Raw genomic sequence first — 14,479 nt, 5'->3', positions numbered from 1 at the left:
ATTCATAAAATGCAATTTCTAGCAGATTACTTTTTTTTGTTCACAATATGTTAGCTATATACACACACGCACACGCACACACACGCTCACACACACATATATATCAGTGTTGCTATTGTTAACTATAACAAACTATTAAACATTTTTTGTTAATTGAAATAAAGCTGAAATAAAGTAAATGATAAATATTAAAACTATTATTACGACTATTTAAATATTTAAATAAGTTTAGGTAAAAGTACTACAATTAATAAAACAAAAAAAAAGCTTAATAGAAATATTGAAAAAATAACAAAATTGTAAACATTTAAACTAAAATGAAAAATGATGTAAAACACAATTAAAATGATGAATAATTTATGGAAGCTTGTTTCCACCACAGAATCAAAACAAATAAAAGTAATTGCGACTTTTTTATCTCACAATTCTGACTTTTTTCTCGCAATTGCGAGTTTACAGAATTCAGAATTGCATGATATAAAGTCGCAACTGCGAGTTAATATCTCGCGATTCTGAGAAAAAAAGGTCAGAATTGCGAGATGGAAACCTGCAATTGTGAGAAAAAAGTTGTAAATTGTTTTATTCCATGGCGGCAACAAGCTCCCACAAAAAATACTATAATACTATATAAATAACAATATATAGGCCTGATCATTACTATTCAAGATCGTTGTCCAGTGTGTCCAATCAGATATATAAAAATAAGCGAATTTTAAGTTAATATTGAAATGTAGATTTTAACTATTTTACAGAAGCACTAGAGATAGATATATATATATATATATATATAAAATATCTCAAAATGTGCAAAAATGTGCAAATGTAAAATTGTACTTATTTTCTTGACTTCCAGGCCTGAAGATCACATTGAAATTCTTCCAGGCTTTCCATGGAACCCTAAGTATAGTGCACAAGCCTAATGGACTACATACATAACTAAGAAGCTTTTCTGTTCCCTTCCCCATTAACTCTCATTGTAAAGAAAAGTTCAGCCGGGACATTCTGCAAACACCTAATTTTTATGTGCCACAGAAGAGAGAAAATCATATAGGTCTGGAATGACACGAGGGTGAGTAAATCATGAAAATAATCATTACATTCTATGTCATTACATTATATGTTTGCAAAGAGCCTGACAGAAATACACACCAGGAAAATGAAACACCTGATGAAAAACTTACCAGAAAGGTGGCGATGGCCACACCGATGATGAACCCGGCGATGACGTCAGACCAGTGGTTTCGATACTCTGCCACCCTGTTAATACCCGTTAGGAAGGCCAGGCACATCAGGCCCAAAGACATGACTGGTTTAGCCAGACGAGTTCCTTTGGCTTTCACTGTAAATGTAATGTACATCTGAAATCAGAGAAAAACAAAGTAACACAAACTATTAAAATAATACATGATTTTGATATGCAATCATTTGTGCTTTATCTCACGCAAATCAAATAGTTTTTTGTAGCTCTACCCCTCGATTAGTAGGCATTTACTGCACATGGTCACTTTGTGTTTTTTGCTGGTTGGATAGTTAACCAATCATAAAAATATCAAATGTAAATAAATCTATTCACAGCAATCCAACCACATGACCTCAGTGATTTGAAAAGCAGATGTCAATATAAATGCATCAGGTTATTCAGGCCACATGCGTAATCCTTCCTCCTACCAAACGGAACTATGTCGGTATATGGAGACACAAATCATATTTGAGACATATGGAGCAAACACTACTATAAATTGCCATATAGGGCAAAGAGAGCCTTACACAGTGACAGAAACTGTTGTTATGGTTACTTCCTCAGGTGAATGTGACTTCTGTTTGCAACTATCTGTACTAGGTGAAAATATGTCTCTCCCCCGACTTTCCCAACAAAAATCCCGCCCCCTCTCAGAAAATACATAAAACTGACATTACTGAGCTATATGCTTTTAAAAGTAGCCTATTAAAATGGTACAATGGCATTGCACAGTTCAACGTGTTGGGAAATCGGGCATTGTGTCCCGCGTTTAAATGTTTAATTGGCATCTTTATTTCAAACAAACCAACCGACCGCGACCCGAATATCATTAAAAATATATTTGGATGACTTGTAACCGCGGGTGACCGCAGGCACCCGCTCATTTTGGATCAACCCGCACATCACTGATACACACACACACACAAAACCAAAATATCTCATGTCAGATTTTCCCCAATATAAGGGTGTGTATTAATGGTTGAGTCCTTGTCTGTGTGGCATGTCACAGTGTGTATGTTTTCTAAAGAAGGCTCACGAGGCGGTGAACAGCTATCCAATGGGCATTTAGATCAGTCAAGCAAAGAGACAGAATGACCAAAACAAGCCTATCCATCCAGAGGGAGGTTTTTTTCAGACTTTGAAAGTCATGTCATAGCAAAGTGAAAGAGAAAATGTGAATAAACGAGGGACAGTCCTGCCGACTCATTCTGGAGTATGCATGTGTTTTATCGCTGGAGGTCATAGATAATCAGCCATCACTCTTGAGGAAACACCACACAAAGACAGTAATTGTTACCTTGTGCGAGTCTGAGACAGACGGCGCTGTATGTCTCAGACTCGAAGGCTCACTCTTTCAGTGTCTCTTTCTAGTATTCAAAGGTCATGGCCACATTGTGACCTAATTTATTCCATCTGAGGAGTTGAGGTGAGCAGGCATTTTCGGTGTCCTCAAATATCAATATGCATGACTCTTTTTTTAGAGAATATAAACCAGACAGATCTGACATACTAATGAAAACCCAAATCATATATAAAATACTGTAATGCACTTCCAAAGGACGTATATGTGGCAGGGCATTCTGGAGGTTTTAAAAACAGAAATATGAAGCTCAGTTATATAGTGTTATTTAAGTCTTTTAGCATCATCTAATACTCACTTAAAGTCAATCTTTAAAAACACTAACTAATATTAATATTACTATAATGAATATTATTTATTTACAATAAAAAATGTAATCTTTAGGAAATCTCAAAATAAATATAAATTTTTCATAGTGTACATTATAATGTTGTGATGTCTAAATTCACTTTTAGCATTCAAAATGTTGGATTTTATTTATATATTTTCATTTTTAATAAAAGCAATTATTAAAAAGCATTACTCCAGCCTTCAGTCACATGATCCTTCAGAAATCTTCCTATGTGCTGACTTGCTGCTCAAGAAACATTAATAATGTTAAAAACAGTTGAAACTGCTTAACATTTTTGTGGAAATCATGTTTTTTCAGGTATCTTTAATAAACAAAGTACAAAAGAACAACATTAATTTTTTGAAACAGTAAAGACTTAATAGACTTTTTAACTTATTTTTTTTAACTAGTAAAATGGGTTGCGAGCACTGTTGCATGTTGACTTTTCACGAGTCCTACATTTTGCATGTGCGATTCAGAAGCCGGTTGTGTCCTCAGTCATCTGCCTTCAGGGCTACTGTCAAAAACCATGTAGTCTTTGTGAATGCAACAAAATGTCATCTCTCAGGTCAAGGGCAGAGCCTTCTGGACTGCCTCAAAGCTGTTTTAAAGTAAGATGTCAAAATATCAATTTTACACACTGTTGCACAGCCGTGAACTTCTTCCCCGAGAGATACTATGTGTCCTTTCTGTCGGGTCGACTGGCCATTAGCTGTGATAAACTTGCATTTACATCATCTGAAGACATAAAAAAGACATTTTTATTGTATCTGTGACAGCTATCATGTTCAGGACTGAGAACGTCACATTAAAAGAGTATTTGTTCAATGACTTTATCAAACTCTCTTAGTTTGCCCTAATAGTTTTTGGAGTAAAGTCAATCTCATCCCACGGGACTCTGACAAAGTCAAACTCACTTTTCTGACTTCATTGCCAACTCATTCTTCAAAAGTAAAAAAAAAGTGTTAATATGTATTTGCAAATCCGGTCAAATACCTTGTGAGCTAAGAGACCAATTTGATTGGCTGTTCTTTAGAACTTTATATTCATCAATTAATCAAAAAAAGGAATCAAGGTTTCCCCAAAAATATGTTTTCAGAATTGATAATAACAAGTGTTTCTTGAGCAGCAAATCAGAACATTAGATAGATTTCTGAAGGATCATGTGACACTAAAGACTGGAGTAATGATGCTGAAAATTTCACAGGAATAAATTACATTGTAAAATACTTTAAAATAATCCTTAATACTTCAATAATTCTTCACAATATTACTGTTTTACTATATTTTTTAATGAAATAAAAGCAGGCTAGGTGAGTTGAGACTTCTTCCAAAACAGTATAAAAATCTTATCGACCCCAAAATTTTGAAAGATAAGGTATATATTTTTACTTTAAATATTTGTAATCACTACTTTTCAGTGCTAAAATAAATATATTCATAAATAGCATTTAGATCCATTTTTTTTTTACATTTTACAAAACTGCATTCTACATTAACTTATCCTTTAAAACGGCTTAAAGCGGATAAATACCTACACACCACACGTCAGGAAATCTTCAATTGTGACTATTTTATCAATGCAAAACATATCAGATCAGCCTTAAAAGCAGTAGCAGTCGCATATTCACTGTGGAGTATTTCATCTAGATTATCAACTTGTTAGTCTCTAATTAATCACAATGTTAACGAGGAAGAATATAGCTAACTCTTGGCTCTGCAGAACATACAGTACAAGCTAAAACAACAGCTCTACACTTACTGCCCTACATACAAAATGTGATTGATCTGCTCATTTGATTGGAGAAGCACGTCCGTTCAGACACCCTGCAGGATGTCAAAAATTCAAAGTTCTCTGACACAGTAAAGCATACTGACATTAATCAGACTCCTCTTGTGTCTACATTAATATTCGAACCTCCCGGGACACCGTGATTCTCTCGGAGTTCTAGTCATCAGGGCTCGTCTCGACTAACAGCTGGTATAAGATATTCCCACTCCCTACGGACTGAGATTTCCTTGCGGGACTGGCGCACATCTGCAGCAGCATCACTGATGAAAAGGAGGGCTAAACCGTGCCAGATGCTCATTACTTGATTTTTGGATTCTGTTCTTCATAGTCTGCTCGTCTGCACAGGACGTCTGGTATCCTAACCAGGTCATTGTGGCTAATTAGACCATGAAGTAAAAAATGAAGGGAGGCCATAAAAGTGGTGATTAAAATGGGAATGAATAAGTAAAGCTAATATATTATCTAATTTATGGGGATGGTTAGAGCTAGATTCGCAGCCCATTTCTAAAATGATTTGCGAGATTCAGTTTTGGTGGGCATTTGCATACACAAAAGGCAAAAATCTGATTTTGATATGTTTTAAATTATTTTATAATTATAATTATTTTAACTCCTAAAAAAAAGTAAAAATTGCTATATTTTAATAAGTTACACGAGATTCAATCTGATTTTTCAGTTTAATATAAGTAAAGTTGAAATTATTTCCAAATTGATTATACTTAATCTAAGGCAACAACTAATGTTAAGTTTTTAAGTATTTTTAAAAAATCCAATTCGGGTCCAAAACTTAAATTGGATTAAAATCTATCCATTTAACTTGCTCATAGTCTGAATAGCAAAAATAGCAACAAAAAATAAATAAAAATAAAAACACAATTTGTGGTTTAAAATCTGATTGAAACCTGATTTCAACCCTAAACGGATATAAAATCTGATCTGAATGCGTTTCTGTCTGAATGGTCAGATCAGACTAGTGTAGACCAAGTAGTTTGTTTCAACAGTTGATATATAATGATATTTACAAATCACAAACACAAAACTGTTAACAAAAATTATAATATTTCAATTCGTTTTTTTTATGATACACAATCTGATTTATTTGAATGGTTCTGCACTTTATGTTCAGTATAAACAAAGCCTCATTCAAATCCAATTGAGTCACCAATTGATCCCATACAAGAAATGTCCAGACAAAATCTTTTCACACCAATCAAATTCTCATTTCCTTTCTCAATGGCAAATCTTCCTGCCGACAGATTGCTGACAGACAGGGCGACCACAGCGTTCATGGAAAAAGAGTAACCACTTTCTTCTGTTGCCTGTTACATAGAAAAAAAAACTTGCAACAAATGACTGTGTTCACGCTATAGTGCTTTCTGCCATATCTGTGCTCGATCAGGCTATGGAGAGAATCCAAATGAAGCTCCTGTGAATTTGCATCTGCATTTCAAACGCAGTCCGGCGTGGTGCCATCTCTCCTGGATGCACTCAAGATAAGCCTACTTTATGACATTCACTATAAGATGCAGAGATATACATATCAATGATTCGCGCTGGCCATTAAAAATTCAAACCCACCGAATGCAATACAATGAACAAGTGGCGCTTGCTTTAAGAAGAGACCAAATCACCTTCATATGACCGCTATATTTAAAAAAGAGCTCAAAGGCAAAAGCAGATTAACAGCTGTCACTTTATATCAAATTCATTAATGAAGGTGAGTGTGTAGAGCTGCAGAGGATGTGCTTTGATTTTGAACATCCTTCTTGAAGAACTTCAAAGCTAATGACTTTCTAAGACAGGGATAGCTGCAGGTCGGAGTAATGGGCTTACCGAAAGGTAGGGGTATCTCAAAATACATAACGCTACAGCAGAAACTAAGCCCACACCCAAACAGGCAGCTTTCGAAACCAACTGAAAAGATCTTTCGTGCCCATTACTCAGAAAGTCCAAGTGTGGGTATCTGCATGTCGAAGGACTCGCAGATGACATACAGGGTCCGTGTTACACGTTATAAACGAATATGATGTTTTTATGGAGGAAAAGTTGGACTATTTTAACTTGACGTGCTATCTTAAAATGCAAAGTTTGGAGTGGGACTCTAAAAAAACAACGTTTAACTAAAAAAGTTAATCAGCATGTGTATAGTAGTTATAAAAAGGGATACATTTAAAGACAACTTTTCAAAGAAAGATATACTACGGAAACAGTCTAACAGCTAAAGCACAGCATGTTAATTTAACCATCACTGCTAAAAATATCAAAACTAAATAAAGAATAAAAGATACATTTAAAGGCACAACTTTTTCAAGAAAGGTTTACCATGGAAACAGTTTAAAGCACAGCATGTTAAAACCATCAATGCTAAAAACTGCCATGCCAATAAGAGCATTCAACAAACCATCTGCATCATTTCTTTAAAAAAATATTCACCCAAAAATTCTGTCATTAATTAGAGTTTCGTTCATCTTCGGTACACAAATGAAGATCTTTTTGATGAAATCTGAGAGCTTTCTGTCCCCCCACTTTCAAGCCCGAGAAAGTAGTTAAGACATCATGAAAGTAATCCATGATAATCCAGGTTTAACCTCAGTTTTATGAAGCGACGTGAGTGCTTTGTTTGCACCAAAAACATAATTGACCAATTTATTTACAAAATCTTAATCCAACTCGCACAAAAATTTGTGCTTGCTCATCAACATGCATAGTACGTTATGGTGCTCTCGAGATTAATCTTTTGTAAATAAAGTGGTAAATTGTGTTTGGGTTTTTTTGCACAAACTTGCGTTGTTTCATAAAATTGAAGTTAAACCACTGGAGTCACATAGATTACTTACTGATGATGTCTTTACTATGTTTCTGGGGCTTGAAAGTGGTTGTTGCGTAGCTGTCAATGAAGGGACAGAAAGCTCTCAGATTTCATTAAAAAGATTGTGTTCAGAAGGTGAAAGAAAGTCTTATGGGTTTGGAACGGCATCAGGGTGAGTAATTAATGACAGAATTTACATTTTTGGGTGAAAAACCATATAACACTGTTATAGTGTAGGTATCAGTGTAGGTGGTACGTTATTTTCAAACGCCTTTCATTGGACATTTCATTTCTGAATCGCCACGATACAAACTACAATCAAAAAAATGAAACATTATCAGATTCACTACACTCTGTGTTTCATATAAAACTGAAAGTACTTTTAGCACCACATACTGGACATTTCACTTGCAAGTTGTAATGTTTTAACTGGCAAGTTTTTCTAGTGAGCCTAGGTTGTATTTAAGAGATACTCACAGCCATATAGAGCGCGGCGTACACGCTGAGCGCCGCCTCTTTGGAAGGGAAGGTCTTGCGGGCACGAAGGATGTCATCCTCGTTGCCGGTGCAGGCTTCCTGATGACTGATATAGCGTAGAGCTTGCTGGCAACCCAGAGCTGTGAAGTTGGGCTTACATACTGTCAGGAAATGAGGGGCCAGGTTCCCTGTTACCACCTGACCAGCATTCACGAAGATGTCTGTGGTGAAAAGGCCAAACAAGTATACACCTATGGAGATGAAACAGATACAGAGATCAATTAATACCAAAACAAGAAAACAAAAAACATATTTTTAGCGAATTTTGAGTAACTATTGTGATCGTCAGCCACTGAAAAACCAACACAACTTCCTACATTGATATTAAAATTCACTGCCTTGATTTCACATTAAAAGTATAAAATCCCTTAAAGAGAATCCATCAAGGAGGGGCTTAAAATACGAATTTGACAAACATGACCTGGAAATTGGTTCAATTATTCAGCGGTTGTGCCTGGCCTGTTTATGTAGGCTCGGTTAGCACAGGGTGTACCTGAAACAAAATTTCCTACGAACGCACATTAAGGGGACGGATATGCCTAAGGCGAGATAATCTCCACAGTGGCACACATTTAGCGGCTGAGCTGTGAGGAGGCATTAGAGAAGCTAATTTCCTGAGTTGATGAGATAATAACCTATCTTCTTAACTGAACAGAGTCTTTCTCTTCGGTGCTCTGTAAATCAAACTATAATACCTCAATGAAGAGAGCTCAAAAACTCACAATGCCTATGTGATGTGATTTACTTCATTGAATTAAACATTTTTCAATATATATTTATATTTACTAAAAATAGCAATATGTAAAGTAACTCACTGAATCTGAGTGGTATATATATATACAGGTGCTGGTCATATAATTAGAATATCATCAAAAAGTTGATTTCAAGAATTCAACTTAACAGGTGAAACTAATATATTATATAGACTCATTACATGCAAACTGAGATATTTCAAGCCTTTATTTGTTATAATTTTGATGATTATGGCTTACAGCTTGTGAAACCCACAAAATCAAAATCCCAGAAAATTAGATTATTACATGAAATCACACAGTAATTACACAGGAATACCATGGTCATTGAACCAGGTTTTGGTTCTTTTGGCAGTGTGGGCAGGTGCAAATCCTGCTGGAAAATGAAGGAAGTGCTCTGAAAATGTCCTGGTAGACGGCTGTGTTGACTCTGGATTTAATAAAGCACAGTGGACCAAAGTCCTCTTTTCTGATGAGAGCAAATTTTGCATCTCATTTGGAAACCAAGATCCCAGAGTCTGGAAGAAGAATGGAGAGGCACACAATCCAAGATGCTTGAAGTCCAGTGTGAAGTTTCCACAGTCTGTGTTGGTTTGGGGAGCCATGTCAGCGGGTGGTGTTGGTCCACTGTGCTGTCCACTCAACGCAGCCGTCTACCAGGACATTTTCAGGGCACTTCATGCTGACTTCATTTTCCAGCAGGATTTGCACCTGCCCACACTGCCAAAATAACCAAAAAACAAAATAGTTTTTGCTTTGTGAATCCGACTACACTAGTTATGCTGTATGATACTGCATGCAGCCTGCGAAGACAAATCAACAGAAAGATGCATTTTCTTGCATCATTCTCCGATTCAAGCACCTTCATCTGATCAAATTCAATTAGTTCTGCAAACTTCCTGGAAATATGGATTGGAGATCGTTGAATATTAATCATGAATATTATGTTTACCTAGACCAACATTGACATGCCCTCACTGTCAAAAATCTAAACAAAACTATGCAAGGTAAAAGAAAATGAGCCTACATTGAATATAGGCAACATTTTTGTTGTTCACCCCTTTATGATCCTGAAGCAAAATGAGAACCACTGAGCTTGAGAAACCCGAACTCATGATGGACACATCACAAATTAATCTTCTCCCTTTATACCCTTCTTTTCTGAGGTCTTTTACAATTGTAGATATTTTACGAATGAACTGGAAGTAAGCATTGTTCCTGAAAGAGCTTCATTTTTTCTCCTTCACTCCTAAATGTCATGTTCTTCTTGATTAGAACATCTTTTCAGCTCGACAGAATGACAGGTTTGACAAGGCTATTATAATGGCCATTGAAAGACTTGTATCAACAATAAGACATTTTCATAACTGTTGCCAGACGTATTCAGACAACATTAACAAAGCACTATTTAGCATGTTTCCATGCATAAATACTGTCGCTCACAGGAACGCCTTGTGAAGTTTTAATTGACACATAGCAAAACAAGTTTGCTCAGACGATTTGGAGAGAAAATATGGTCTTATTTTACTAAGAGAGGTGATAATGCCAGCTGAGGTTCACATAAAATTTTCATCTTATTAGGTCACTGGCTGGCATCACATCAATCTCTAAACTGCGTTCTGTCTGCAAACGAACTGGGGATAAAAATGGCTTATTCACACTTCCTTTCACATGGACATTTCAACAACTGCGTGGACACCAAAGGAACATATTGCTGTCTGTGAAACTTGGAGCATTCGTTGATATCCGCTCTGATTCAGTGAATTCATTCCGATTCAACTGATTCAAACTTCTGCCCATGAGTGTTTCTTTTTTGCTCCAAATTTACATGGTCTACCCTGCTACATAAATGGCATTAGGTTTATTTTTCTAAAATGATGCATTATCCAGCAAATAAAAAAATACAAGGACATGAAATATTGATTCAAGATAAAATTATGTATAATCATAAAGCTTAAGCTAACAAAAAAACCTGTTAATTACAATGCACAAAACAATCAATCTAGAAACAATCTTATTTTTCTACAAAATACAACAAGAAAGTCAATTTAGCAATTTATAATCTAAACTCTCAAGTGTACATAAAAGGTTTTACATTTAGAAGCTCCATATGTTTTATGTATCAGAGTCCATTCCATCATAAAACAATACATGTGTGCCAAAATTACAATTTAATAACTATTGAGTATAATAATCTTCCTATTATTATACATACACACATATACATATACATATACATATAATATATATATATATATATATATATATATATATATATATATATATATATATATATATATATATATATATATATATATATATACATACACCATTTAGTATGTAGAAATAGCACTTTTTTAGCCTATGGCTAGAAAATAAACAAAACATTAATTTTAATTAAATGAGCTGAAATTAAAACAAAAGATTTCACCCAATTATGTCTGTTTAAAAAAAAGAAATTGTTTTACTCTGGTACCTTCATAATGATAAATTCAGCTTGGTTTTAAATTGTTATAGCATTTCATTGATATAACTTGGAGGAACAGGCGTTTTATTGGCACAAACACACGACTTTGAAGTGTTTTCTGATTTCATTCATGATCTTTTTTATATCAAGAGTCAAATTGAACCAAGAGTTCTTCTCAGGCAGAGAGATTGAGAAATATTACTGAGAAAGCCTGTCTGAACTAACTCAGAGTGCACCATGACCCACAGCCATTTTCTAAATTTAATCTCTCTCAAAGAACATCGCAGCGTGAGTCATTATGCAAATAACACAAGCCAGTGACTCCAGGTCACGAAGCAACTGGTCTCATTGGATGCTTTTCTGTTGAGATGCACCGTCAAACCTCAAACAAAAAGGAAGAAACTTCATTTTTCATTTCAAGCAGCCTCCACTGCCTGGAAACACACGACATCTTCGAGGTGCTTTATCTTTTGAGTAACAAACTCAAGAGATAAAGTACAGGTTTACAAGGGATCACTCAAAAAAATTAAACTGTAAAACAGATACTCATACCCAAGAACTATAAAGAATTTGCCTAGTAAAATAATAGATTATTTGTCCTTTATACTTTTATTACATAGTAACATTTTGTATAAGCAAAGGAACTCTATGTGCTATATTGTGAATATATTTACAGTACATACACTATGGTTCAAAAGTTTTGGGTCGGTAAGATTGCTTCTTTTTTTTTTAAAGAAGTTTCTTATGCATTGCATTTATTTGATCAAAAACAGTAAAAACAATTTCAAATAACTATTTTATATTTTAATGTTTAGAAATTTAAAACTGAATTTTCAGCATTATTACTCCAGTCTTCAGTGTCATTATTCAAACACTGTATGCTGATTTGCTGCTTAAGAAACTTTATTGTTATTATCCATGTTGTTGACCTAAACCAGTTTTGCTGCCGTGATCAATTTTTTCATGATTCTTTGATGAATACAAAGTTTGAAAAATAAATCTTTTTAACATTATGAATGTCTTTGCTGTCACTTTTGATCAATTTAATGTATCCATGTGGAATAAAAGCATTAAATTCTTTCAAAACAAAAAAAATCTTACTGATACAAAACTTCTGACCACAACAAGAAGCTCAAAGATACATCCAATTTCCTTCGGGCCACATTGACTTCTGCTGAACATTGACAGATGCTGTCAGTAAAGTAAATGTGACCTTCTCAGCACTTTAGGAGGCTTAGGAAGAATTCTGCTTATCTGATTTGTCTTTAAGACCGCTAATGCCGTCAGATGTCCAACAAGCAGCTTGGATGACTAGGAACTGGAAACTGTGAAACTATGACTAAAGTACTGTATATTCTGCCGGCAAGTGAGAGCGTCTGCAGTGAATAGAACCATTTAATGCAGAAATTAATAGTAGATGGAAGTGGGGATCAGGCTAATAATCCATGACATTGCTGTTTCTTTATCTCACAAAAACACTGAACCATTAGAGGGAGAAAATGATTGAAAAGGGGGACAAAATGAAACCGAGAATGAAAGAGTGAGCAAGAGTGAGCAAGAGAGAGAGAGAGAGAGAGAGAGAGAGAGAGAGAGATCACAGATTATGTCTGGTCTTAATTTGTTAAACTGCATTAAGTACATGTGATGTGGTTGAAGAGGCTTTACCATCATGATGCTGTAGGGCACGTGAGGTAACATAAACAGCAAAAAAAAAAAAAAAACACCTATAAATCATATAGATGTACAGACTGTGTTTCCAGTTGTAATGCACTGAAATTAGGGCTGGGCGATATGGAGCAAAAAATATATCTCGATATATTTTGCTAGATCTCGATATACGATATATATCTCGATATCTTTACAGGAAAAATAACCCCAAAAAAAATACTACTGCAAAAACAAATATGCCAAATACCACAGTCTTTTTTTTATTGAAGTGCAAAGAGGTAGGCAGTTCATGTAGGAATAAAGTACTTCTGCGACATACAAAAATAATAATTTAACTGTGAAATAAAGGAAGAAAAAATACATATTGCCTTCTTTTCATTCAAAAATGAAACAACTCAACTCAAGGTAGGCAGTGCATATAGGAACAAAGTGCTTCTGCCTGCCTAATGTGTTTTCTCTCTAAATTCATGCTCACATTCTGTATTTTAATATAATATAATATAATATAATATAATATAGCCGTCGCCGAATGTCCAATAAAGCTGTTCACATTTCCTATATTATTTTTGTCAGACAATAGAACAAGTAGCTATGATATAGTGAATGACTACATTTTTTTATATGTGTAAAATTAACTGAATTGAGAGAGTTTGGGAACTGGGTGAAAGCAATGTGATAGTGAGTATTACAAGTAATAAGCAAAAGAAAGGAAATTAAAATGGTCAAACAAAACTTTAAATATAAAACAAAAGAGAAGCAGATAAGTGACAAGTCCGTGGAAAAACAAAAAAACTGGCGCGCGCTCAACACATGAATGTGCTGCTGCTCGTCTCAGCCATTCACTGAACAAGGTAGACGCAGTTAGAGAGAGTGACGGAAGGGAGAAAGCAAGAGCTTGCGCTCGCAGAACAGTACTAGTGGCAACATCTGGAGGTTACTGAGGTTTGTCTAAAAAGTCGCTAGATTTGTCACTAGTCGCTTTTTTGAAAAAAAATTTCGCTAAAGGGGTCTGAAAAGTCGCTAAAATAGTGGAAAAGGTGCTAAGTTGGCAACACTGCACACGAGGGGAGGGGGAACAAAAACAAGGAGGCGGGGGCGAGCACAGCACAGAGAAGGCAAACAAGCAAAGTGGCGAAATCAGAATTAAATATGAACAATATCGATATATACGATATGTCAAAATCCATATCGTGTTTAAAAAAATATCTCGATATATTTTAAATATCGAGATATCGCCCACCCCTAACTGAAATTCTTTTTTTTACAGAAACACTGAAACCAAAATCTGCCCCTATTATGCTAATAAAGGTCCCAATTTTGTTTTGGAGGTCTCCTACAATAGGTTTACATGCATCCAAGGTAAAAAAAAACGTGTTCTCATTATATAAATTGCAGGATCACATCATTTCTCACACTGTCTGGAATGGTTAGATCAAGGATCAGGTCTCTTTAAAGCCCTTATTTCTGAGAGCCTTCTCTGCTCTGATTGGTCAGATGGCCCAGTCTGTTATGATTGGTCTAGC

General features: G+C 35.2%; 1 protein-coding gene across 4 annotated transcripts in view; it reads right to left on the bottom strand.

The window, feature by feature from the left end:
* The window catches only part of plppr5b (phospholipid phosphatase related 5b), a 63,961-nt gene that overhangs the window by 19,924 nt on the left and 29,558 nt on the right, over nt 1–14,479 (bottom strand). For all 4 annotated transcript variants that reach the window (XM_077245063.1, XM_077245064.1, XM_077245066.1 and 1 more), the window contains exons 5-6: nt 8,010–8,260; nt 1,182–1,358 (exon numbers count right to left, since the gene is read on the bottom strand). In XM_077245063.1, the coding sequence (XP_077101178.1) occupies nt 1,182–1,358; nt 8,010–8,260 (428 nt within the window). The remainder of the gene's footprint in view (nt 1–1,181; nt 1,359–8,009; nt 8,261–14,479) is intronic.

Source organism: Siphateles boraxobius, unplaced genomic scaffold (genome assembly GCF_051911475.1).
Source record: "Siphateles boraxobius isolate OS27281-9 unplaced genomic scaffold, OSU_SipBor_1 26, whole genome shotgun sequence".
NCBI classification, from domain to species: domain Eukaryota; kingdom Metazoa; phylum Chordata; class Actinopteri; order Cypriniformes; family Leuciscidae; genus Siphateles; species Siphateles boraxobius.
This window is presented reverse-complemented; position numbering and strand designations above follow the sequence as displayed.